Raw genomic sequence first — 23,554 nt, 5'->3', positions numbered from 1 at the left:
CTCAGTAGCAGTGCTCTGATTAGCTCCATTTTCCAGCAAATATTTTACAACATCAATGTGGTTCTCTTGGGCAGCCATGTATAAAGGAGTGAAGCCATTCTGAGGACAAACAGTGAAAAAGGTATCTTCAATCATTTGTAAAGTTTAAACCAGGGAAGAACACAAGACAAAGAAAGAGAGAATACTGTGAAGCAAAACTCTGAAATGGTGAAACATATAGCATACCTTCACACTGAAGAAGTCATACATGCATTTACCATCAGAAAACTAGACAAATCAAAGTTAACCAATTCCCACCCACAATTTTTGAAAGAATGAGGAGAAAGGGAAGAAATACCCCCCTCATTTCCTGCCTTCATTTCAGCACCAGAGATTCACATTTCTTATCACCCAACACTGTGTTAAAACTAAAGATATTTAGTATCTTATTATCTATATAATTCTATAACAGATATCATTCATTATATATAATATCTATATAAAGTAATATTTATGTAGTATCACTTATATTTATCAATTCATAAACTATTTAAACAGATGACGATTATCTTGAATATATACATTTCAACACCCTTAAAAGTATAAATTATTACTCATATCAGAATAAGCTGAGAGATTGCAAAGTTGATTGAAAATTTTAAAAATCTGTATTTCAATGTTCTGCTTGAGGTAGCATGATTTATACTGAACATCTTTACATTACTTTTTAAAAGCCATTCTGAAATTCCATCATTCGTTAATTCTCATATTCCTTTATTCAATTATTTACTAAAAATCCAAACACTGGTAGCTGGCCCATCACTGGGAAACAATGATAAACAAGACAGGCATCTGCCCTCATGGAGTACATACTACGGTAATATGATAACATTATGTAGTCATAGTTTTTTTTTTTTTTAAAGCACTGAAATTTTGTAACATGAGTTTGAAACTAAGTATAAACTGGCAAATTTCCTTTTCATTAGATCCTTTGCAACATATAATACTTCATTAAGGTAAAAACCCACAAAACTTTATTTAAAAAAGAAAACGTGAAATAATTCATCAATTCTCAAAACACAGCATTGTCTTAAAATTATGTCAGAGTCTTAAAGACAGTTGATTACTTTAAAAATTCCACACATTAATGAGAATGAGTAAAAACATAGATGAAACTTCAGGTATTTCCAAAAATTTACAAGGAGAGAAAATTTTTTTTCTTTTTTGAAAATTCTTTTCTTTTTTGAAAAATTCTTCTGTATACCTTGTATAAGTGTGGAAACATTATTCAAAATGGTCAAGATAGAGCAAAATACAAATACAGAGTATACAAGTAGAACAAGAAAAGTAATTTTAAATTTGATTACAAAAGAATATTTGTAGGTTTCAAATGATGGTGGAAACTTTAAAACTAAGAAACATTACTAACGGAATGAACTGACAATTTTGTAGGATTCAGGAATAACTTGCTAGCTGGAGAGCATATTTTTTAAAACACAGAAAATAGGTGAAATCTTGTGTATTTTAAGAACTGAAGAGGTGGCGGAAGGATGGAATTAGAGATTCAAAGGAAGGGAAAGCCAGTGAGGATGATTAAAAACAATGAGTGGGTGTGGAATGGGGCTCTTTCACGACAAGTAAAAGGCAGGGATGCAAAAATAACTTTGAACAGAATAAAACAATTTGCTTACATGTTTCCCTCTGACAGAATCTTGTGTGTAGATCAGAAGAAAGGGAAATAGACTGTGGTTACCTGATGAATAGGGGAAAGGAGAGATGTGCCATCCTTAGGCTCTTGTGCTGGGTCCTGAACTTTAGAGAAACCTCTTCTAGCTGATCAGGGCAAGGGATCCAGAGGGCCAAGGGGGCATGCCCATCCTCATCTTGCAGCTCCCCTGCTTCCGAATCACACACCAGACATGAAACCACCCAGAGTTCCTGCCCACACAGCCCCAAGTGTGGTTCCAGTGCTGGCTCAGATTTCTTCCTTGGGTTCGTCCTCCCAGGGGTCCACGGGTAGGCGTACCCTACAGTAGGCTGAATAACACCCCCAAATATGCCCACATCCTAATTACCGGAACCTGTAAATGTTAACTTAATGGTAAAAGGAACTTTGTAGATGTGATTAAGTTAAAGATCTTGAGATGGGGAGATTATCCTGAATTATCCAGGTAGGCTTGATATAATCACAAAAGGTTTTTATAAGAGGCAGGCAGGAGGTCAGAGAGAAGATACCACACTGCTTCTCACTTACAGCCTCAAGTAGGAACCAGAAGTGCCAACACCTTGGTTTTAGCCCTGTAGGACTGCTTGTAGACTTCAGACTTCTAAAATTATACAAGAATAAACTTGTGTTATCTTAAGCCACTGAATTTGTGCTAATTTGTTACAGCAGCAACAGGAGTCTAATACACACTCTTAGAGCTGTTTGTGAGGGAGGGTGGAAGTTAGGAGATGAACAGAGCTTGAATGTGCAGGCTGGGGTGTGTACACCTTTACACATGATGCTCTTGTGGTGTGGATGGGGCAGGGGATGAGGAGAGGAGAGGGGCCAGAGTGCAAAATCAGCCCCAATCCTGCATGGAACGAACTCCAAGGTTTCTAAGAAGTCTAAATTTAGACCTATCATATTGCTAGAAAGATATATTTATCAAGGTAGGAGGATAGGAGAAACTTATTTGATAGTTTATTAGCTTGATATATAGCTTTTAGTTTTAAAAATATACTGTAAGTGGACCTCTTTTGCAGTCTTGTCCTGGGCCCTGCAAGCGTTAATGGTGGGCTAGAGTAATAGAGAAAGAAAAGGGAAAATATAAAAAATAGAGAAATATCAAGGCTGACAACATATAGTATCTGGTGGGGAAAGGGCAGTGACAGACAAATGATCAGTCTCTCGGTTAGAGGGCATCATGAATACCATTTGCTCCTTGTGCCACAACCTCAGCATGCAAGGCCTTCCAGCAGAGTGGGAGGCATGTATAAAGAACGATAAAAATAAAAATGATTTCTTGAACTTCTGCTCTATGCCATTCACTGTGGGAAATGCTTTGACTCTACTGCTTCAAATTACCATGACCACGTGCTCCGGTTTCCCCAGGACGGTCTAAGTTTATGCATAGTTATCTTGGAGTAATTATTAATAGTATCTCAGTTTGGATGATAGATTAAATGGCCCAACATCATCTCTAATCTTTAGAATAGTGCTGTAACATTGGTATTATTATCCCCAGTTGAAATAAGGCAGTTGAGGCTCAAACACTTAGGTAACTTGGCCAAAGTCTCCCAGCTAATAAATGAACTGGAAGTGACAGACAGGAGCCAGTACATGGCCAGCCTTCTTCCCCGTAAAGGAGCTGGGATTTGATCACGTGGATGTGTGGTTCACAGCCTGGCTGTGTTATAGAAACTCCTGTGGAAACTTGTAAGAATGCCTAGGGACCACCTTGCCTCTCCTGAATTGTATTCTCCATATATGAAGCCAAAGTACATTCATTTTTTTAAAAAGCTCAATTTAAAAAACTTCCCCAAGGACATTGTTTTAGGAGATGCAGAACAACTGAATGGTTTTGGGCACGGATCACGTAGGCATTTTGGAAAGTTCACTCTGGTGACCACAGATGCCTTGGTTTGGGATGGCAGGATTCAAGAATGGAAGTAAGGGCTTAATCAGCTTTTGCAATATTTGCGATAGTGTATTTAAATGATGAAGGGAACATGAGCTAAGACAACACCTTGGCTAGAAGGAGGGGGCGCTATTTACTGTTACTAAACGTATGAAGTAAGAAGGCAGTAAAGATTTACTACAGGTCTTAAAGATGTGGGAAATTATCCTTCCTTAACTTACTGATGCAATTTAACAAGAAGTAGTCCACCAGAGAATGTGAAGCACACCTCTGGGTAATTGGATAAGGGCATGGCAGCACTTTAACACCACTGTAAATTTTATAGGAAAGTTTTTATCTTCCCACATAAATAGGTCAACCACACAGGATTATTGGCTCCTGTGTCCATGTACCCAAGTGCTTTCCAATATATTATGTCTCCACCTTTTTCTAAAATAGTCTGGCTGCAGGTAGGTATGAAAGTATATGCATTTTCTCCTTTTTGGTATAAAAAAGTCAAAGAGATCCGGAGCCCAGGTTGATACTTGAAGGATGCGTACAAGTACAGCATTATTTGTTGTTAGGGTAATTCCAGGGTGACCAATAGGTGCCTCTACCAACTGGTTATTAAATATTTTGAACATTATCCCTCTCCATGGCAAATTATTAATTATTTGCCATTCATTTATATTTATTCACTAAAACTGTGTTTGGTGACTCTTCGCTGCTAGGCATTGTGCTCAGCTTTGGTGATTCAGAGATGAAAGCTCCCTGTTTATTAGGAGCTCACTGCCCAGGGGCTGAGATGGGCAAGTAACCAAACTACTGTACTACAGTTCAGTGAACACATATATAGTTAGTTTCTTTAAAAAAAAAAAAAGTTATGTGTTGGGTATAAGGAGAACATAAAAGGACACAGAGCTCAACTGGATAAAAAATTACATCTGGGGCTTCCCTGGTGGCGCGGTGGTTGAGAATCTGCCTGCCAATGCAGGGGACATGGGTTCGAGCCCTGGTCTGGGAGGATCCCACATGCCGCGGAGCAACTAGGCCCATGAGCCACAACTACTGAGCCTGCGCGTCTGGAGCCTGTGCTCCGCAACAAGAGAGGCCGCGATAGTGAGAGGCCCGCGCACCGCGATGAAGAGTGGCCCCCACTTGCTGCAACTAGAGAAAGCCCTCACACAGAAACGAAGACCCAACACAGCCATAAATAAATAAATAAATAAACCCAAAGTTAAAAAAAAAAAAATTACATCTGAAGGAAACACTGGGAGGGATACTTGGAAGACCCTGGGAGTGATTTGGTTTGAGCTAAGATATGAAGACACTGAATTTAGGCACAGAGGCAGGAAAGGTATTTCAAATAGAGGAAACCCCATGAGAAGAGAAAACCCTGACCACATAGGGATCTTCGGAAAATTCACTGTGACTAGTGGGGTGAGGAGGCTGAGACAGGCAGGGATCAGCCCCCATCCCTCACGCTGAGGCACCTGAATTTTATTCTGAACACTTGGGAATCACTGAAGGGTGTTAAGCAGGGGTTTGACATGGTCACATTTGCATTTTAAAGAGATCAATTTGCCAGAGAGGGGAGGATGAATTAGCAAATGGCCAGAGAATAGTCTGGAGGAGTAGAAAGAATGTTTTTGTAATAATTCAGATGAGAAGTGAGGATTAGAAACATTAAAACGGTTTTGAGATTTTGAAATGTCATTTAGTATTCATGTATTTATATTCCACTTAAAGATTAGAAGTGGTTTCAGTCAGCATGAGTTATTAGTTATTGATAACATTTCTCAGTTTTATTAAAAAGTTAAAATACTTTTCTTCGAATCCAGAAATTGTATCATATTTTAGAGAATTCAAACACTTATAATATTACCAAAAATGTTGTTCCTATTTTCATTAGTGATATATGAACCAGTAATCAGGTTTTAGCCACTGGAGAAAAATTTTTTTTTTTTTGATAATTGGATTATCTGGGAAAATTGAATGAACATGAGCTGATAATCTTCCTATCAAATGTTAGATTTATTGCAGTTTGGGGGAACATTTTAATGCAATAAACCTATTGATATCTGTACGTCATTTCAAAGAAATTATATAAGACACAAATAATGTCAGTATGAAAAGTAATAAATGGTTTAGAATCAATGTTTTGGATAAGGATCAAAACTCTAAGAAGTATCAATATTACCTATTTTTACAGAATCTTAACTTTTCAGACATAATTTTGCCAGAACATATAACCTTATTCTTCTATTACACAAATTAAGATTCATCAGTTGGATGACTTGGAATGATCATATAAAATCACTTTTATCTTAACATAAAGGTCAATGTTCAAACGTATGGACACCAAGGGGGGAAAGTGGCGGGGGTGGTGGTGGGATGAACTGGGAGATTGGGATTGACATGTATACACTAATATGTATAAAATAGATAACTAATAAGAACCTGCTGTATAAAAAAATTAAATAAAATTCAAAAATTCGAAAAAAAGTCAATGTTACTGTTCAATTCAAAAAGTCTCTTTTGAAAAAATGAGATACAATTAACATGTTATATTAGTTTCAGGTGTATAACATAATGATTTATTGTTTGTACATATTGAGAAGTGATCTCCACAGTAATTCTAGCTATCATCTATCACCATAAATAATTTTTCTTGTAATGGGGACTTCAAAAAAAGGTCTTTTTTTATAGCACCAAATTTGTTCTAAAGTTTTTCACCTTGACACCGGACTAGGTGCCAAGTAACAAATATGGACATAATACTGTTCCTGCCCTCAAGAGCAGAAAATATAACAGATTCACCGACTACACGTATATGGAACCATAGCACAAGACATACTATAACTGCCAAAAGAGAAGCATGAATAAAATGCTGTCAGAGCACTAAAGAGTTAGCAATTGATACCATGAAGAAAGGCATCTCAGGCCCAAGCACACAGACCTGAGAGGAAATTAGGAGGCCTTAATGAAATCAAGATGGTAGATCTAAAGAAAAGAAAATGTTCTTTGCCGTTTTTTTCTATTCTTCTTTCATTCTCCCTCTCACGAAATGTGGTGTTTGTGTGAAAAGTCAGAGTGTATTTGCTGCAGGCATATATTTCACTTGGGGAATTCTGTTCTCTAAGCACTATACTGAGTCCAATGAATTAAAAAAAGAACTTCAAGTAAATTTACCAAACATGAGTAAAATCTAATGCAAGAATGCATCTTGAAAGGAATTCTTACAGGTCTAAAAATTTTTTTTTAAATTTCAAAGATCTCTAATTCATGCCTAACATATTACCACCCAGCTGAAGATATACTTTAGGTAATTTCATAGATCGAGTGTAAGCTTAAAGAGTAGAAACTGATTATAGAAACTTCAAATGGTATATAAATTAATTTCTCTGTAACTGCTCACTGTTATTTTACTTGTTCTTACCTTCAGTTCTATGCTGCTAAAATTATTAAGTATATTTCAATCAATGATTAAAAGAAATTGCCCTATTTTTCTAGATGAAAATGTTATAGCTAAAAGGAGCCTCATCCTTTTACAGTTGAGGAAATTTTAACCCAGAGATTGAGTGAACTTCCAAGGGGACTGGGCAGTAACAGAGGTTAAGGAGGGAACAGGAGGTTAGTAGGAAGTAAATGGACACAGCAGAGGCAAAGATGCTTGGAAACTTTTGCCCTTTTCTTTTCATCTTTCAGGCATTGACACAAGTGTCACCCTCTCTGGGAGGCCTTGTTCAGTGCCCATAACAATCTTAGCACATAGTAGGTGTTCAATAAATATTCGTTAAATGGATGAATAAATAAAGTGGAATAGGATCCAAGTTTCTTTCTACATCTGTGGTGGTTTTAAAATATGTCTACAGATTCTTTTCCCATAAAGGTTATTATAGAATACTGAGTAGAGTTCCCTGTGCTATAAAGTAGGTCCTTGTTGGTTATCTATTTTATATATAGTAGTGTGTATATGTTAATCCCAAAAAAGAATAGACATGTGTATATGTACATGTATAACTGAGTCACTTTGCTGTACACCTGAAACTAACATAACATTGTAAATCAACTATACTCCAGTATAAAATGAAAATTTAAAAAAGAGCAATGCATGTGTCTAAAAGCTCAAAACCTAAGTATAAATTATGAAGAGGATTCTGAAAAAGAATTGTGTCATTGGTAAAATGGCATCTTAAAAAATCAAAAAATAAATAAAAATTAAAAATTCACACACAAAAATATATGGCTGCAAATTCTTTGACACTCCTCCCTTCAAAAGTGGAACCTACTCTATTTACCCCGAGTGTGGACCAACTTAGTAATTCACTTCTAATGCATTGATTATGGTGGAATCGATGATGTGTGACTCCCGAGGCTAGGGTTCAAAGTCACTGTCCTATTACTAGGTTTCTCTTGGGTGACTTGCTCTGGAGGAAATGAGCTGCCATGCCATATTAACATTCAAGCAGCCTGTGGAGAGACTCACATGAGCAGGAACTGAGACTTCCCACCAACAGTTAGTAACGACTTGCCAACCATGTGAAAAAAACTACCTTGGGAGTGAATTCTCCAGCCCCAGGAAAGCCTTCAGATGGCTTTAGCTCTGGTCAACATCTTCACTAAAGACTCATAAGAGACTCTGAGCCATAATTTCACAGCTAAGCTACTACTGAATTCCTGATCCACAGAAGCTATGATGATAATATATGTTTATTGCTGTTTTAAGCCACTAAGTTTGGGATAATTTGTTACACAGCAATAACTAACACAATGTCTAACAAGGTCATACATGATCTGGCCACAGCCTACCTTGCCGACCACATCTCTTACCACTCTTACTCTATTCTACTTCCTTTCTGTTTATGAAAGACATTCAGATCCTAGACAGTTTTGTTTTATTTTTTCAAATTTTCTAGTCATATAACTCTCTTCAAATGCTATCTAACCTAAAAACTCTGAAAATAAAATATTAAACACTGCTGCTCTGTTTGATGTTGAATGAGTTATAACTTTCAGCAATGTCTTCCTTATTCCCAAACTACCAGGACAATCGTTTGTAAACTGTGCTGTGTTCCAAGGAGGTATATCAGGGATCCTTCTAGTAGAATGGTGAGTTTTAGGAGCTATCACTGTCTGAAAACACAAAGACAGAGTAGCCTAACATGGTAGTCATGTGTTACCTTTCTTTTACTTTTTTGCAATTAAAAATGATATAGCCTTTCCATTAATAAGAAGGAATGAGTAAAGTAGGTAGCTTGTGTATATTTGCTTAGATGGAGCAATCTATATCTAAGAGAGTCTGAAAACTGAAGCTTTAAATATTTATAATACCCTTAATTCCCTGTGCCATTTGGCAGTTAATAAGAACATTGCATATACTCTCCACATCTACTGGAAAACTCATCAACACATTACACAATCGATCCCAACAGTAGAAAATGGGAATGGTTATAGAGAGCTCTGGGTTTAAACTTAGCAAAAGTAGAATTCCCCTTTTGATGAAACCTTCTTGTCTTTTGCAGGAAGGTCACTGTTAAGATTTAGATTTTTTCACAAAGCAGAATTCTTCAGCAGCCTTAGCTACGAAATGGTAGGAGGCTTTTTGTCACACACCGGTTAACACTGGTTGGGAATTACTATTCTAGTTTCTATTCCAAATACTATGTACCATCTTCTTCTTTTGAATTAGCATTATGAGAGAGAAGTTTGGGAAGCATCCCAAAGTTATCACACAGCTTTAAGGTCAGGATAATTCAAATTATTTCCCTAAATATACCATAAATGCACAGCTGCAAAGGATGTAAAAAAACCAATGGGTACTAATTGTAGTCACAAAAATAAAGACTACTTTTTGTACTTTGCGGGTGTGCTCAGGGCAAAAGAACAAAAGATACAATTATACGCTTGCTTGGTAGTTAAGAAGGCATTTTATTAATTAAAATGTCATACAAATTTTCTCAGATAATCAGAACATGACAATTCTTTACCAGGGTTGGGATATTATAAGTTATTTTAACCATCTTCTCTCCAAAGGTCCTCTTTAAAGGATTATAGCTAAACTATTAGATGACATTAAAATGATTAATGTACTCAATCTTTCTAGGAAGGTTAAACTTTATGGAGTGTTTACTATGTCATCGTGTTTCATCCCCACCGCTATGCTATTAGGGCCATTTAAGACTACAGCTCATAGTCGTTCATCCAAGGGCACACCCACAAGGGGTGTGATCAGGGTCTGAACACTGAAGGACTCCAAACACAGTACTCTTTCCACTCCCCTCAGCTGTCCCCTTCAACCGGGATCAGATTACCTCAGAGAACAAACACACTTTTCTCCAGTAATTGGACAATTAGCCTTTTCTTAAGCTCTTCACTAGAAATGACAGTATTGGAAATGCCATGACTTGCTTAATGAAGAATGTCCAAGTGCCCTCTTAGGTATAAGAATTCTTCCAGTCTTTACTTCTAGTGATTAAGAAATTTGGGCTGGTGGTAGTGAGGAGAGAAAACTACACACTTTATATTTGTTATTTAATCCTAACAGCCCAGTGAAATAAGTAATATATCTCTATATGACTTAAGGAAATTAACACTCACAGGGATTAGGAAGCATTCCTAAAGTTTCACACCACTTACAACGTGGAGCTGGGATTTGAATCCACGTATAACTAATTCTAGAGCTCATGTTCTTTCTACTACACTATCCTGTCATGTGTTTTAGCAGCAAATTTGACAGACAGTATTTTATCATGTCTGGGTATTGCCAGCAATCAGAAACACCACTGAAAATACTGTATTCCCATAATCACCGCTTTCACTTCCTCATGGATAAATTACCAAGAAAACGTGTGAACTATTTTACATATTTCAAGTCACTCACTCCAGTGCACCCTATACATCAACCTGAACTAATCTTCCTGAAACTATTTTCAACACTTTCCTGAATTGATTGTCATCTTACTGACCATAATTAAATATCAGTTTTTCACAAACCATGGCTAAAGATGAAGACCTTTTATACCTTAGCTCCATTGTCATATTAAGAACAAACCTTCAATGGACATTCTGATGTTGTTCCAGACTAGCCTGTCTCACCAATATTTCTACACTCACCAAGCTCAATTGTCCCACCACTGTTGTAACTAATCTTCCCATGTGGAAAGTCTTCTGTTTCAATTTCCCCTCCAGACCTTTCAGTGATGGGTTCAGGTCCTCTGAGAATTTTTCATTAATAGAATTTGGCCAATTTCAACCTTCCTCTCTAGAATATAGTCTAGAGAGGAAGGCTGAAATCATCTACCATCTTCTGTTGTTTGCTTTTGTTTCTGGTGTACTTGTCCTGACTTTGCAGGTAGCCTATGTACTTTTAAAAGCAGCTTCCTGCCTGACACTTGTTTAGAACCCTCCACAGCAATGAGAACTCTGCTGAGTACACAGTAAGCACCCAATAAACAGCTTCTGACTAACAGTTTACCCTCAATTCCTGACAATGGTGAATAACTTAGGTTTATGCTTCTCTCCTTTATTTGTTTAAAATTTAAATTTAACAGGTGACTTCCTACCAGTTCATTCTACGAAGGACATGAGGTGGCTGGTGATGTTCTCTTCATTCTCACATAAACTCCAAAATGCTGAAAACATTTATCTCCGTGTTTTACTTTACAAAAATGAATAAATACCTCATTACATTGTTAAGCCATTACTGAATAACTATATAGTTAATCTCCTTGGATTTGTAAACAAAAAATGAGAGGCAAATGAATTTTTAAATAAACATAGAGAAAGCAAATGAATTTTAAAAGAAAGTAAATGAAATTTTAAAATTGAAGGAAGCAGATGAATTTTTTTTTTTATTCAGAGTCCAAAAAAAAAAAAAAACCCAAATAAACAGATGTAGTATACAACTAATATAATCTATAATGAATTTTTTAAATGGAGTGCCCAAGATATAGTAATAGGTATTGGTTGATGCCTACCCAGGATCCCTCCTCTTTTTTTGAAAGCATCCTGGTTTTTCCTTAGAGTATCTGTCTTTCCTCACATAGTTCATGTAATTCCAGCAAAGCTGAACTTCTCATCTTCCAGCTCCAGGAAGAGCATCCGATGACTTAAGCCAATCAACACATTCGATTCTCTTAGATACAATGAGTGGTTCAAGTTTGGGCAAGAGATTTAAGATGGTCTAATCAGTCAAACTCAGGATTCTCTTGTCGAAAGCTGGGACAAAGTTCCCTTATTTTAACAACAAGAAAATGTCTGGCTCTAATCTTAGGTCCACAAAAAGAATAAAAATGACAACAGCATCTAACATGGAGCACTTGCTATGTGTTTTTCTAGTCATATAACTCTCTTCAAATGCTATCTAACCTAAAAACTCTGAAAATAAAATATTAAACACTGCTGCTCTGTTTGATGTTGAATGAGTTATAACTTTCAGCAATGTCTTCCTTATTCCCAAACTACCAGGACAATCGTTTGTAAACTGTGCTGTGTTCCAAGGAGGTATATCAGGGATCCTTCTAGTAGAATGGTGAGTTTTAGGAGCTATCACTGTCTGAAAACACAAAGACAGAGTAGCCTAACATGGTAGTCATGTGTTACCTTTCTTTTACTTTTTTGCAATTAAAAATGATATAGCCTTTCCATTAATAAGAAGGAATGAGTAAAGTAGGTAGCTTGTGTATATTTGCTTAGATGGAGCAATCTATATCTAAGAGAGTCTGAAAACTGAAGCTTTAAATATTTATAATACCCTTAATTCCCTGTTTCAGGAAGATTAGATTAGGAAGATTAACAGGTGACTTCCTACCAGTTCATTCTACGAAGGACATGAGGTGGCTGGTGATGTTCTCTTCATTCTCACATAAACTCCAAAATGCTGAAAACATTTATCTCCGTGTTTTACTTTACAAAAATGAATAAATACCTCATTACATTGTTAAGCCATTACTGAATAACTATATAGTTAATCTCCTTGGATTTGTAAACAAAAAATGAGAGGCAAATGAATTTTTAAATAAACATAGAGAAAGCAAATGAATTTTAAAAGAAAGTAAATGAAATTTTAAAATTGAAGGAAGCAGATGAATTTTTTTTTTTATTCAGAGTCCAAAAAAAAAAAAAAACCCAAATAAACAGATGTAGTATACAACTAATATAATCTATAATGAATTTTTTAAATGGAGTGCCCAAGATATAGTAATAGGTATTGGTTGATGCCTACCCAGGATCCCTCCTCTTTTTTTGAAAGCATCCTGGTTTTTCCTTAGAGTATCTGTCTTTCCTCACATAGTTCATGTAATTCCAGCAAAGCTGAACTTCTCATCTTCCAGCTCCAGGAAGAGCATCCGATGACTTAAGCCAATCAACACATTCGATTCTCTTAGATACAATGAGTGGTTCAAGTTTGGGCAAGAGATTTAAGATGGTCTAATCAGTCAAACTCAGGATTCTCTTGTCGAAAGCTGGGACAAAGTTCCCTTATTTTAACAACAAGAAAATGTCTGGCTCTAATCTTAGGTCCACAAAAAGAATAAAAATGACAACAGCATCTAACATGGAACACTTGCTGTGTGTTTTTCTAGTCATATAACTCTCTTCAAATGCTATCTTGCTATGTGTCATGGTTTGTGCTGTATACTTCGATCCCCACAACAGCCCTACATTTTATGTACTATAATTACTCCTGTTTTACAGATGAGTAAATCCAGACACAGATATGATAAGTAACTTGCCCCAAATCACAAGGGTAGGAGGTGGGTGATGAGGGCAGGATTCGGGATTCCAGATTGTCTGACCCCAGAGATGTTGCTCTTAACCACTGCTAAACTGAAGCCTGTCTAAGTTTAAATCAACTGCTTATTACACTGGTCTTGATTGGTTCTCATTCTAGTTCTTCCAAACCTGCTGTTTTTCACTCACTGTACATTAAGAATCCACAGTCCTCTGGACAATTACTATAAATTTTTCAAAATTTTGGCCATATATCCCAAATTTTCTTTATGACCTCACTTTCTCCAATCTGAAAAATTTCCTTAAAACCTAGACCCTCTTCCACTTCTCCCTGGCTTCACTGCTTTGGCAGTCTCATTCAAGTCCATTGCTTCGATAACCACTTCTGTCAGATGACCCATAAATGTCTTCATTTCATTCCAGAATTCTCCTCTGAGCTCTAGACTTGCAGCTCAGACTTACCATTAAAACCTCCTCTTGGATGTCTAACAAGCACTTAAAATACAACTCATGCTCTCTACCCTCCTTCCCACCCAAAACAAAAACAAAACCTTGTCCTTATCCCATGTTCTCTATATCAATGGACTGCATCACCATCCATACTGACAGAGGAGAAATCCCAAAGTCATCCTTGTACCATCCTCTTCCTCACCTCCCTTCTGCCATCATCACCAAGTGCTCTGAAAGAGGTCCTAATCTCTCTCAAAGCGGTTCCCTTCCTCCATCACCCAAACCAGCAGCAAGCACTCCACTCTAACTAATATCACCAACTGTCTAGAGTCAACCTCTGTAGCAGTCTCCAAATACTTTGCTTTGCATCTGTCCTGGCCTCCCTCCAAGCTGTTCTCCGAACTGCAGCAGGTGAGCTTTTCAAAATCCAAATCTTGTCTTGCTCTACCCCCCACCTCCACCTCATACTGGGCTTAGGATAAACATCTTAAAACGAAATCCTTAATATGGCTCACAAGGTCCCATAGGATCTGACTTTCTCTCTCAGCCCTCATATATACCACATTTCCCACTAATGTTTCAACTCCCAGATTTCTTTTAGGCTCTTGCACGTACTATATCATTTTCCCATAGCACACTTTATCACCTCTTACCCCTAGTTTTCATATCAATTCTTTCTTTAAGAGAACAGGTCACTGGAGGTCATTATGCTAAATGAAATGTCAGACAGAGAAACACAAGCATCACGTGGTGTCACTCACATGTGGAATCTTAAAAAACAAAAGCCAGACTCATAGAAACAGTGCATAGAAAAGTAGTTGCCAGGGGCTGGGGGTTGAGACAAATAGAGGTTGGTAAAGTGTACGAACTTTCAGTTATAAGATCAATAAAGTTTGAGGATCTAATGTATAACATGGTGGCTATAGCTGATAACACTTGTATAACTGAAATTTGCTAAGAGAGTAGAACTTAAATGTTAGAAAGAAAGAAAGAAAGAAAGAAAGAAAGAAAGAAAGAAAGAAAGAAAGAAAGAAAGAAAGAAAGAAAGAAAGAAAGAAAGAAAGAAAGAAAGAAAGAAAGAAAGAAAGAAAGAGAGAGAGAGAGAGAGAGAGAGAAAGAAAGAAAGAAAGAAAGAAAGAAAGAAAGAAAGAAAGAGAGAGAGAGAGAAAGAAAGAAAGAAAGAAAGAAAGAAAGAAAGAGAGAGAGAGAAAAAGAAAGAAAGAAAGAAAGAAAGAAAGAAAGAAAGAAAGAAAGAAAGAAAGAAAGAAAGAAAGAAAAGAAAGAAAGAAAAGAAAGGAAGGAAGGAAGGAAGAAGGAAGGAAAGACGTGAGGTGATAGATTGTTAATTAACTCAATGGGGGGGAATCCTTTCACAAAGGATATGTATGTCAAATCATCACATTGTACACTTCAACTATCTCACAATTTTACTTGTCAATTATACCTCAATAAATTTGGGGAAAATTTTTTTTTAAATTATCTATGAGTTTTAAAAAAAGAGAGCAGTTTAGTCATCACTTCCTCAGACTCCACCACCCCCACCTATTAGAGAGCACACATTAAATTCCCAAATACCTGCTGAGTGAGTGAGGGAAGGAGTGAGGGAATGAATGACTACTTCCAACAATTTTCTATTGGGAAGTTTTATTTAGTGTCATATTTTTCCAATTTTGCTTTGTTTTGTGGTCTTTGCCTTAAAGGATGATTGTTTTGAGGTCTTCCTGATTGTTTCACCTACATCTTGGTTGCTGTGGAATGAACACGTTAAGCTGTGAGATCTGGAGTAAGAGGTAGACTGCTACAGTGCTCTTGTAACTATGTGCTGCCGGAGTAGCTTATCCTCCATATTAACTCAGAAGGAGAGAGAAAGAATGGTCTTCTGTATGAAATTCAAACTCCATATTTATTAACAGAAATTTGGAGCTATCTTTGCCATTTTACTCTTCTCCCTACAAGTCTTACCTTACTACAAATTTATTTCCTTTAAAATGCAGTAATATTGGACTTGGATAGGCTTGTGAAGGGATAAATAAATGGGACATCTACCAAAGAAATAGATTTGATGATGCTTATGCCTTAATTCATTCAATTTCAGGAAAAAATGACAATTAATATTCAGTCTTTCCACCTCACCTGCCCCCAGATAAATCTGCATAAAGACAAAATATGTGTATTAATTTTATTTCAAAATTTTAAATTTGCTTTATTTTACTGCAGATGAAAAACATCATGTCTTTTCAGATATGTGTGTATTTAGCAGACTAGTAATTTTAATTCTACTGGGATCTGAGATAATAATTCCATTCAAAGCAAATTTTTAAAGATATCAATTCTCATCATTTCTCTAAGCATACTGGAGGATGGAGAACTGGAGAAAGCATATTTCCTTTATTTAATTTGGAAAGCTGAGGAATGCAGATGCTCTTGCAAACTTGTAATCACCCAATAAACTGATTTTCAGAGTCAAAAAGACAACAAAAACATCCTGACTTCTCTCGTATCTCTGGTCAAATGCAAGTACATGCCATCATCTTAACTTTGGAGAATTTGTATTACAATAGTAACTTTCCCAATTAAAAGACCAAGAACCTTATTAAAAAAGAACCATATGTATACGTTTGGAAAAAAAGCTGAAAACAAAACCTTTTTTGGAATCTGTGATCATGAATCCCATTTTATACTGTGCGTGTGTGTGTGTGTGTGTGTGTGTGTGTGTGCGTTGACAGAATGGAATGTTCCAGTATGAGTTTTTATTTTGAGAGGCAAGGATGGCTCTATGGCCATATGGAAGCGATTCAGTGTAGTGGGCATGCTGGCCAACTGTGTAGGCTTTCTTCCTCTTCACAGCCCAATTCAAATTGCGTTTGACAATGGGTGAGTGCCAATGAAGAAAAAGCTATTGGAAGCTACACCTGAAAAGACATTTGTCATTGCATATAATGGATGTATGCACCCCTAAAATTATGGGGGTGTAATCAATGGTCATGTAATCTTGCAACTGGCATTACTGGTCATAATCTGAACATCTGAAAGCTAATAAAATAACAGCCTAATCATGTTTGTGTTACAAATAGGAAAGTCTTCTTCTGGAATAAAATTTCCAGGATTAAATGAACACAGAGTAGAGAGCATAAAATAGGCAAAAGGATTCAAGAAAAATAGAAGTGAATTCAGTAAAATATGGTATCAAGAATACCAAATCAGAATATCTTATTTGGACTCACTTACCATCAAAATAAAATAAAAAGAAAAATATAGTGTTCCTGAAATCCTCATAAAAGGACTGAAAACATAAGAAATTCCAAGAAAAAGTAGAACAATGTAGACATAGAGAAGAAAAATGAATCAAAACAATCACAAACCACATTTCAGAAAGTATAGTCTTCCCTGTGTTAAAAATCGTTTGGTAAGAGAACACTCTAAGAAAATGGATGGCTGAGTGTCACAGTGCTAATGAATCCCTTTACTTGCTAGTTGTCTAGCTTCTGTGAAATGCTTTTAGTATTCCCAGCATCTGAGTGGACAGACCAGGAGAGAATGGATGGCAGTTAAGCCATAGACCTGGCTCTTGTGGGATGTAAGTAGGGTCTTGGACCTCCTTAGAGGAGACAGAAGGTGTAGAGACAGCTTAATGGGAAACAGTGAACTATGCTGAGGATTTTTGGAAGGGAGGGGTCCATGCCATTTGGGTTTGTGGCTCCATTGCTAATTTGTTATAAGACCTTGGTTTTCTTATTTGTGCCTCAATTTTCCCCATATCCAAAATGAGAATAATCACTGCTGATTCACATCACTATAAAGATAAAATGAGATTAAAGAACACATAAAAACACTCTATAAAATTAAGAGTCTAAGTGCAAGGTATTACAACTGGGCTGTATTTCTTTGGCATCCGGAATCTATTCCAAGCAATCCTCAGCTCCCTGGACGTATACTTCTAAAACAGTCTCATGAGAGCTTCTAGCCCAGCCTTTCTTCTAATGAAATCACATTTTCCTCTCTCTCTATAACTGTCAGAGAACTCAAACATCATAGGATCCACTGAATAAGGTAAAAGAGAGAGAGCTACAGCTGACCGCAAGTTCTATGCCCCCCACGCTCCACAGTTTCACTTAGCTGTATGGAGATATCACCTATTCTAGGACTCAGTTTGCTTTTTAAGCTGTGGTAAAATATAAATAACATACACCAGTTTTCTTTGTAAAATCAAAAACCAAATACCTATTTTTAAGTCACTTTGTTCTATTTCAGTGGTCGTTGTGATTTTAATAATTTTATATACGGACACTATAATAAAGATCTAAAAACAATACTCTCATATATGAGGAACAAGAAGTCACATTTTGGTAGAGAAGATTAAAGAGGGGCGATTTCTCAGGCCAGATTTCCTTGGAAGCAACAACACTTGGTTCATGCTTTGAACATTTTGCAGAGACACAGCGTTTATAGTTCACAAAAAGTACCAAGTAAAAAATTTTCACCTTAAACCTTTTGCATGGATTCTACTTCAGGAGAATCAGCTTACTTGTACTTTAATAGGGTTTGGGCCAAAAGAAAGAGGAATTTAAAAAATTATCCTCTGGGGGTCTGTAGTGAAGGTAGAACTGTTACGGGAACTATGAGAAGCAGTTTTGCCTGGAGAAGAAAATTATGAGCAGGTAAATGAACCATCTTTGTCTCAGTCTGTCATCAATACTGACAGAGTCAATGAAGATCAAAAGAGTTAAGGCACACAATGCACCAGAGACAGTGCCTGGCAGCCAATAATATTATTTGTACTATTATTAATATTAACATCTACTGTTAGGAATGAGTGGAATACACACCAAAGCTAATTCTTATACGTGAAGAGGATACATGCATGTGTTTAGCCTCCAGTTGTAAATAAGCAAGGCATTGTGCCAAATCCTAAAACTACAAAGTACGAGAAAAATTATCTGCTCCCAAGGAGTTTACCACCTTGCAGAAACTGTAACTATACATTTAAAAAATAAACCTGAGATGGGCAAATATCAACAGGCAAAAAAGGCTACAAGAATTCAGAGAAACTCATCACTCTGAGAATATTTTTAAAACCTTCTCAAAGTATAATTTCTTTGATAATATATAACTGGAACAATTTTTTAAAGTCATATCTCCAAGTCTAATAGGTTTACAGGTTATAACAGTGACAAACAAATGTCTGCACAGATAGCTGGAAAGCATTCCAGCATTACTTATATAGGACTGTTTAAAGGAGGTTAATATGTTTAAATTTTATGAACGTGCCTGCGTTTTTCAGAAAGCAAGCAACCACCTTCAAGGCAAATAGCATTCCTCAAATCACTCTAATTTGACTTCCAGCACCATTATTCCACCAAAACAGCTTTCACTGAGATCTTGATGAGATCTTCACACCATTAAATCCAGGAGACTAAAGAACCAAGCCAGAGAGCTACACGGTCGAGGCAAGGCTTAAAATCACACCAAGAACTGACTCAGTAGAGACTACACTGCTACCACCATCGAGCACAGAAACTTAAACATTTGTTGACTGTTATTGTATCAGTCACATAATTCTATTTAAAACACTTAAATTGCCCCTGCTAGTGTTCTGCAATTCTTCATGAATTAAGCACACTGCCTACCAAAATTGGCACTGTGCCATGTGAAGGTCAGTCTCCTGTGGATCTCATAGCTTACGTAGAGAATGCAGAAAAATTCCACAGAGGCGTACATCTCCATAACCTAGGAGCCTGTAAATGTTTACTGAGTGATTGTTCCTTGGAGCTTTTCAGGGAGTTTCCTACCTACTTAATTCAACAGTAATCTTAGTGCTCCATTTCCAAGTAACTCGGAAGTTTGTCAAATGTAAACTACTAGGCAGTCACCCACGTTCCTATAATAACAGATTATTCTGCACTCACTTTGTATTATGTTCTTAAAAAGATGTAGGAGAAGGTATAATTTGAGTACAAACTTCAGAATTTATGTTGTGCATCTGGGATTCCTATGCCCTTTTTCTGGTTCTCAAAAGGGAGTGACTGTTCAACTATCATGAGCACGGCTCCTAACCATTCACCTGACATTCATTGTTGTCACACAAGAAATTTGCATCGTAAACAAGACACCACCAACAAGAATCATACATGGAGAAGGGTTCACATTCCCCCTCAACAATCCTTAAAACCATGCCTTTGGAATTTGCTCACACACAGGGCAAAATAATCAACCTCTTTTATATAAATTCCTGCATTTTAATTTCAATTATTAAATTATAAAATAGTCTAAGTAATAACAATTTGTGTTAACTGTTAATGATGGCTACCTAAATTTAATAGCAAATGATGTCACAGGTCTTATCAAATGACTTATGCATTTAGAAAAACACCCTAAATTTTAATTACTAATTGTTCTTAACAGTATAAATTAGAACTGTCTCACAATATAAAAATCAGTGTGAAACTATCTGTCAGGATTTCCTACAATATAAATCTAAATAGAGCTAACTGAGTACAGTACAAATAAAGATTATTTTAATCTCATCGATAATATAAATTTTCCTTTAAGATCTATTATCTGGCATGATTGTGACTATAAAGAACAGCCTCATTGACACTGAAGGCAAATCACTGATTAAATGGTTTTAGCTTGTTTTCCTTGAAAAGTCTCCAAAGCATCTAATGTCTAATAAAACAGTATAACAACTGATACAATTTTTAACAAGTTTTTACCTTGCAGCATTTGATACCTGTCAACTTTTGTGAAATCACTCTGTTCAACTAGTCATTTTGAGGAAAGTAAGCAAGCTCTTTTTAGAGATATTAACAGCACCAACATATATGTGAACTCCCTGTCAAAAGTAACCTCCTACGGGCGATGGAAGGCTTTTATTTCCATGCTTTTTTAAGAACACAAACTACTGATTCATGCATGTAGTTGAATCTATATTTAAACAATCTTACTGCGATATTCTTACACTCAGTTTTCTCTTACATTCTCTAAATCAAAGGTTCTCAGAATGTAGTCCCTGTACCAGCAGCACCAGCACTACCTGAGAACTTGTAAGAAATGAAAATTCTCAGGTCCCTAGCCAGGACTGAACCAGAAACTCTAAGGTGGGGCCCAGAAACAGGTGTTTTAACAAGCCCTGCAGGTGACACAGGCTAAAGTTTGAGAACCTCTGCTCTAAAGCAAAAAGATCTTCTCCAGCTGTAAAGAAAAGTTTTTATCCCTTACTTTGGAACAGTCAATTTTGTAGTATCCTGTGTCTCTAAGCCCAAGATGCCATTATACATTATAGAATACACCAGAGTTCTTTACGAATGATACCAATTTTTTAAAGCATTTCATTTAACAAAGATTTTAGAATATGGCATATTCTCAATAAATGTTAAAATATTGATGTGCACTTAACTAAGAATGTGGGTTGTAAAGGGAAAATGTTGTTATTCAAAGCAGCATGATATTATAGAGATAAAAATGGATAATGTCTTGTCTGTCATAATTTAAACAGATTCTTCCCTATAATTAAGGTCAAAGAAAATAGGGCTCTTTCTAACCTTTCCCCATTGGTATTTTATGGGTCCAAACTTGTGCCATTTATACAAGTAGAGTCATGTCTGCACGACGAATGAATGAACAATATAGGTAACACATATTCCTATACAAAGGCCTTCAAAGGCCCAAAGAATGGATAGAGAGGAACTGGTTTATTTTGCCAATAGCCTGCATGGTGTGGCCTATGTTATTAGAAAGGCTAAAAACTTTAAAAAATAGAAGAAATGGATTTGATTATAAAGATATGCACCTCAATTTCTGCATAAATACATAACAGATACTAAGAGTAAAGCTGTGGGCAAAGCAATATTTTCTTCCCCTTTTCAACCAGAGAAAAAATAGGGATCAAATTTATAGTATGATGTATTTTGATTATTCTTTTAAAATTGTTCGTAATTTCATTTTAAGAATATCATTCCCTGTTCTATACAATTGTTATTACATGCATCATAAAGCTGTGGGTCTCGAATTTTCCTTTCCCTTAGGAGCTTTGTAAAAACCATATTTTATATGCGAAGTACCCAAAGTAGTGTGATTCCCACTTTATAGCAGATTTCCCACTGGAATACAAATCTTTTGAGAATTTTTTAAATTTAAGAAGAAGAGAAAATATTTTAGAAAGCAACATAACTTGCATGAATAATTCATCTTTCACAGACGTCACTGTCATTCTAGAAAAAACACTATATATTTTTTCTTTTTGCACTTAAAGACAACGATAGACTGTGAACTTGTCAAATTTTCAGTTATAAAAAGAGGTGATGATGTGCTAAGTGAAGTAAGTCAGAAAGAGGAAGACAAATGATATCAAATGATACCATACGATATCCCTTATATGTGGGATCTAAAATGTGACACAAATGAACTTATCGATGAAACAGAAACAGACTCACAGGCATAGAGAACAGACTTGTGGCTGCCAAGGGGGTGGTGAGGTGGGGGGAGGGACTGGGAGTTTGGGATGAGCAGATGCAAATCATTATATCTCTATATGGATGAACAACAAGCTCCTACTGTGTAGCGCAGGGAACTCTATTCAATGTCTTTCTATATGGTTTTCCTGTGATAAACCATAATGGAAAAGAATACGAAAAAGAATGTATATATATGTATAACTGAATCACTTTGCTGTATAGTGGAAATTAATACAACATTGTCAACCAACTAGACTTCAATAAAATAAATTAAAAATAAAAAAGAAGCTAGAAAAAAAGGGGGAGATGATGATACATCACGAAAATAAGAAATGTCATGGCATGAGTTAATAAAATAACTTGCCTGAAATAAATCACAGAGTGTTTATAGTAAATCTATCTACCCAACAGCTGGCTAAACCCATTAAATCAATTTCACAAGGCTGTTCTAAGTTAAATTCATTTACATCAGAGAAAATCTGAATGTAATACCTGAGACTGTGCATTAATATTGGCTCCTTCCTTAACGAGAACTTTGACAACTTCTGCTTGTCCAGCCAAAGATGCAATGTGAAGAGCAGTATTTCCTTTCTGTTTTGGAGAAACAAAGTGAAAAATGTTGGAGGCTTCCAAATTTTGTAGAAATCAAAATGTACAGGTATTTTCAATTTTGCTGATGATTTGAAGTGGTTAAAACTTGTCATTCTACCAAGATTGCAGCCCACCTTGGGAAAAGATAATTTTTACCATCAAAACATTGGCCATCCCATACAGTGTCTTCTTTTTCTATCCTGCACAATTCCAGTTTAGTGTTAAGAACATGAAAAGACTGAGTTCTTACTGAATCAAATAATCTGGGATGTGTGTACGTGCGTGTCTGTGTGTGTGTGTGTGTGTGTGTGTGTGTGTGTGTGAGAGAGAGACAATATTACCATTCACGTTATTACAACAAAAGAGTCCTACACCAAGATAATATTAAATAAAAAAAAAAACAACAAAGTTTATCTGAACCATTGAACTTATTTCACCTTGCAGAGAAACCTAGGAATTTTCAGTGGTAGAGAAACTGACAATTCACAGTTGTATTTCGAGTCACTGGAACACACGGTTGTTCAAAATATTTTGGGAATAAAATAATAAATTTCACATGAACTATACAATGTTACCAATAATTTCTACCATTTGCTACGTCAAAATTTATCATCAACAGTACCAAACAAAAATGAAAAATAATTTAAACCTATCATGAAAAGAAAATATAGTTTAAGAGACTGAAAGATGCCTATCATGGGATTAAAACAAAGAACAAAAAGAAAAATAAAAACCAAGCAAATC

General features: G+C 36.1%; 1 protein-coding gene across 9 annotated transcripts in view; it reads right to left on the bottom strand.

Moving 5' to 3' along the window:
• The window catches only part of ANK2 (ankyrin 2), a 347,463-nt gene that overhangs the window by 159,094 nt on the left and 164,815 nt on the right, over positions 1-23,554 (bottom strand). For all 9 annotated transcript variants that reach the window (XM_068543335.1, XM_068543343.1, XM_068543341.1 and 6 more), the window contains exons 4-5: positions 22,712-22,810; positions 1-99 (exon numbers count right to left, since the gene is read on the bottom strand). In XM_068543335.1, coding sequence (XP_068399436.1) covers positions 1-99; positions 22,712-22,810 — 198 coding nt within the window. The remainder of the gene's footprint in view (positions 100-22,711; positions 22,811-23,554) is intronic.

The sequence above is a fragment of the Eschrichtius robustus genome, chromosome 4, assembly GCF_028021215.1.
Source record: "Eschrichtius robustus isolate mEscRob2 chromosome 4, mEscRob2.pri, whole genome shotgun sequence".
Lineage (NCBI taxonomy): Eukaryota > Metazoa > Chordata > Mammalia > Artiodactyla > Eschrichtiidae > Eschrichtius > Eschrichtius robustus.
Note: the sequence above shows the minus strand (reverse complement) of the source record. Positions and strands in the feature narration are given on the sequence as shown.